This window comes from Tenrec ecaudatus, chromosome 10, assembly GCF_050624435.1.
Source record: "Tenrec ecaudatus isolate mTenEca1 chromosome 10, mTenEca1.hap1, whole genome shotgun sequence".
Classification (NCBI taxonomy): domain Eukaryota; kingdom Metazoa; phylum Chordata; class Mammalia; order Afrosoricida; family Tenrecidae; genus Tenrec; species Tenrec ecaudatus.
The window spans coordinates 133,142,986-133,146,083 of record NC_134539.1 but is presented as its reverse complement, the minus strand read 5'-3'; the positions used below and the strand labels follow the sequence as shown (position 1 = coordinate 133,146,083).

At 62.6% G+C, this 3,098-nt stretch overlaps 1 protein-coding gene across 1 annotated transcript; it reads right to left on the bottom strand.

The window, feature by feature from the left end:
* Positions 1–984: 984 nt before the first annotated feature.
* Positions 985–2,438, bottom strand: HOXB1 (homeobox B1). Its single transcript, XM_075559315.1, has 2 exons — positions 1,862–2,438; positions 985–1,416 (listed from the first exon to the last, which is right to left on the bottom strand). Exons 1-2 carry the CDS (start codon positions 2,436–2,438, stop codon positions 1,085–1,087), a joined length of 909 nt encoding a protein of 302 aa, XP_075415430.1. The 3' UTR covers positions 985–1,084.
* Between the last annotated feature and the right edge of the window lie 660 nt (positions 2,439–3,098).

Sequence of the window (3,098 nt, the reverse complement as noted above, 5' to 3'; positions counted from 1 at the left end):
TGGCCCTGCCTGGATGCCTGGTACTCCGTTTTGCTTAGGCAGAATCCGGTAAGTCTTTCTCTTTCTCCATCCCCACCCACCAACACTCTTTCTTCTTCTCAGGGAGAAGGAGGCCTCCCCACCCCTCCTTGGAGGGGCAGATGCAGACAGGAAGAGGGAGGAAAACAGCTTTTATTCGAATGAGGTAGTTGGAGGTACAAAGGCCACCTGGTCGACCTTGATGACCCCTGGGTTGCCTCCAGGGTTCAAGAGGTGCTCACTGGCACTGGGTCTCTTGGGCTGGAGACGGACAGGAGGGGTGTCCTGGGCTTCCCAGGAAGCAATAAATAGGGGAGGACCAAGTGGGGCACGTGTGCCTTCCTGGCTCGCTCTCTGGGGTAGGCTTTGCACGGCTTCCTGAGGCCCCAGAGTTCCTAGGTGCGAAGCACTTTGGTGACTTGGCAAGGAGGTGGCTTGTGGAGGATGAGGGTCTCAGAAAACAACCTCTGGAGGGGGCATTAGTGCAATATCAATGTGTCCCAAGGGGAAGAGTTAATGGGATTAGCTAGGGAACTTTTTGGTCTGTCAAAAGGTAACTTGGTGGTGGCTGGTGACATTGATAATGATCTATCTACCTGGGGCCCAACTACCTCCCTTCCCTGAAGAAAATCCAGAGGTCTCCCTCAGTCCTAAGGGGAGGTTAGTAGGCTAGGCGTTCCTGGGGTGAAGTCCTAGGAGCCCAAAGGCACTGAACTGAACAAACGGAAGTTCTAAAGGAAAGGAGAATCCAGGAGGATGCAGGCTCCACTCCCTTCCCCCACCACACTCATGTGGTGCCCAGGGCTGGTCCCCAGGTCAGAGGCAGACGCCCTTCCCTCCACATCTGACTGAGTCTGGGTCGGGTCCCCCCTTGCCTTTGGTGCTGAGGGTCCCTTAGCCATCACTCCCCCCAGCCCCAGCCCTGACCAAAGGAAACTTTTACCCCCACCCCAGGACAGCACTAAGTTGCTGGGCCCCGCCTTGGTCGGTAACGCTGAGGCTCCGGGTGGAGGCAATCCCAAAGGGCTGGACTGGGGGACTTGGGTTCCAGAAAGCCCCGTAGGACTCAGGAGGTGACGGAGCTAGGTGAGGCTTCCGGAGAGGTGCAGGCAGACTGGTCCGAGGCGTCTCCTCCGGCCCCCTCCTTGGAACCGCCTGGGGGTGCTGGGGGCGCCCGGCCTCCCTCCCGCTCTCGCTTCTTCTGCTTCATGCGCCGGTTCTGGAACCAAATCTTCACCTGGGTCTCGTGGAGCTCCAGGGTGGCGGCGATCTCCACCCGCCGGGCCCGGCTCAGGTACTTGTTGAAGTGGAACTCCTTCTCCAGCTCCGTCAGCTGCCGCGTGGTGAAGTTGGTGCGGAGGCCACCGGGCGCGCCCAGGCCCACCTCGGACGCCTTGGCTGGAGGCGGGGCGGTGGGGCGGGGTGGGGGGAGGGAGACAGGCCACGTCAGTTTCCTCACCCCTCCGCCGGAGCCCGCCACGCACCTCACCCCCATCCATCTCGAGGTCCAAGTCCACCTTTGAAAACGCTCTCCCATCACCAGGCAACCCACACTCCCACCCCACCCCACCTCCAAGCCTCCAGCCACCTCCCTCTCCACCCCCACCCCCACTACCACCCCGGCCCCCCAGGGCCCCTCCAGCCTAGGGCCCAGGGCCCAGGGAGGCAGGGAGTGTTGTGTAGCCTGACTCGTGGGGGTGGCCAGGCACTCACCCCGCCGGGCCGGGACAGCAGCGGCGCGCCCTGCCCTGCCTTGACCCAGGGACTCCGAGGGGGGGGGCCCGGGCGGGGGCGGCGCAGCCGCTTTGGGCCCCCCCAAGGGACGGCCACCCTGGAGCCCTACCTGTCTTGGGTGGATTCCTTTTGACCTTCATCCAGTCGAAGGTCCGCGCGGTGGGGGTGCTGGGCTCGGCGGGGCCGGGCGGCTCCTTGCCGTCCGAAAGCAGGTCCGCAAAGGCCGGCGCAAAGCTGGCGCCCTGCTCCTGCCCGTAAGCGGGCTGCGGCGGAGGGTAGGACCCCGGGCCGGCTCCCCCGGCGCCGTAGCCGTCGGACAGGCCTCCTAGCTGGGCCCCGTAGCCTGCGGGGTGGAAGTAGCCCCCATCGCCTTCCGGTGGGCTCAGAGAGTAGTACTGGGAAGGCCCATAGCCGGGGCTGCAGGCGGCCGGGGCGTACCCCGAGGGGGCAGGACTGGGGAAGGGCACCCCCAGGGCCGAAGGGGGCTGCTGCGCCGGGTAACCTGGGTTTTGTTGGAGCCCGGGGCTGGGCAGCGCCCCGGCATAGCGGGTCTCTCCTGCGTAGTTGTCTAGGGCTGGAGCCGAACAAGGGGCGAAGGAGGTAGGGGCGTTGGGAGCGCTGTAGGTGCTGGGTCCCCGGTGACAGAGTGGATGCTCTAGGAAGGAGTTCATCCTATTATAGTCCATGCGTGGAGGCCGCAAGAGGGTCGGCCCGTTTGGGGGAGACACCCTCTTGCCCTACAACCTTTCCGCAGTATGTCACCGCGCTGAGACTTACATCCATGGCCCGGCCCAGCTCGCCTGGGCCAGCACTCCCCTAGGAAGGGGGTAGGGCTGGGGTGGGGGGCGCATGTGATCTCTCCCAGGCCAATGGGCTCAGCGGGCCAGAGTTTGGCAGCCCCAGCGCCCATCCATCACCCCCCAAACATTAGCATCACAAAGACACTTCAATCACCCTCAGCCCATCCATCTGAGAGTGACGTGGAAGCGTCAAAAACATCTTTCTTCAAAGACTTTTGGATAGAAGGGACCAGAGGGAGAGGGGGGGAAAGTTCGAAGAATATTCAAGACTTTTCTCCCCTCCCAACCCCCAAGGCCTTCAAGAGGCTCCTGGGTTATTAGATTTGGACAAATTCAATCCAGCTGCCCCCCAACTCTTGCTACATCCCAAAAGAGCCTTCCTCCCAAGGCCATGGAGGTGGAGGTGGGAAATCCAGCCTCCTTCTTTGGTTTGTCCGCTCTGTGCTTCTTTCTTTCCATTGTGTGGGGCTGATGGGCTGGGACATACGGGTGAGGTATGTTGTCTGGGGCCAAATGGATGAAGGGGTGAAGGGGAACGCCTAAGGG

What these genes read in the sequence shown, in the direction of transcription:
- HOXB1 (XM_075559315.1), bottom strand. Translation starts at nt 2,438, where the DNA reads ATGGACTATAATAGGATGAACTCCTTCCTAGAGCATCCACTCTGTCAC. An exon ending in AAGGAATCCACCCAAGACAG is followed by an intron (nt 1,417 to 1,861) that starts GTAGGGCTCCAG and finishes CCCCGCCTCCAG; the next exon opens with CCAAGGCGTCCGAGGTGGGC.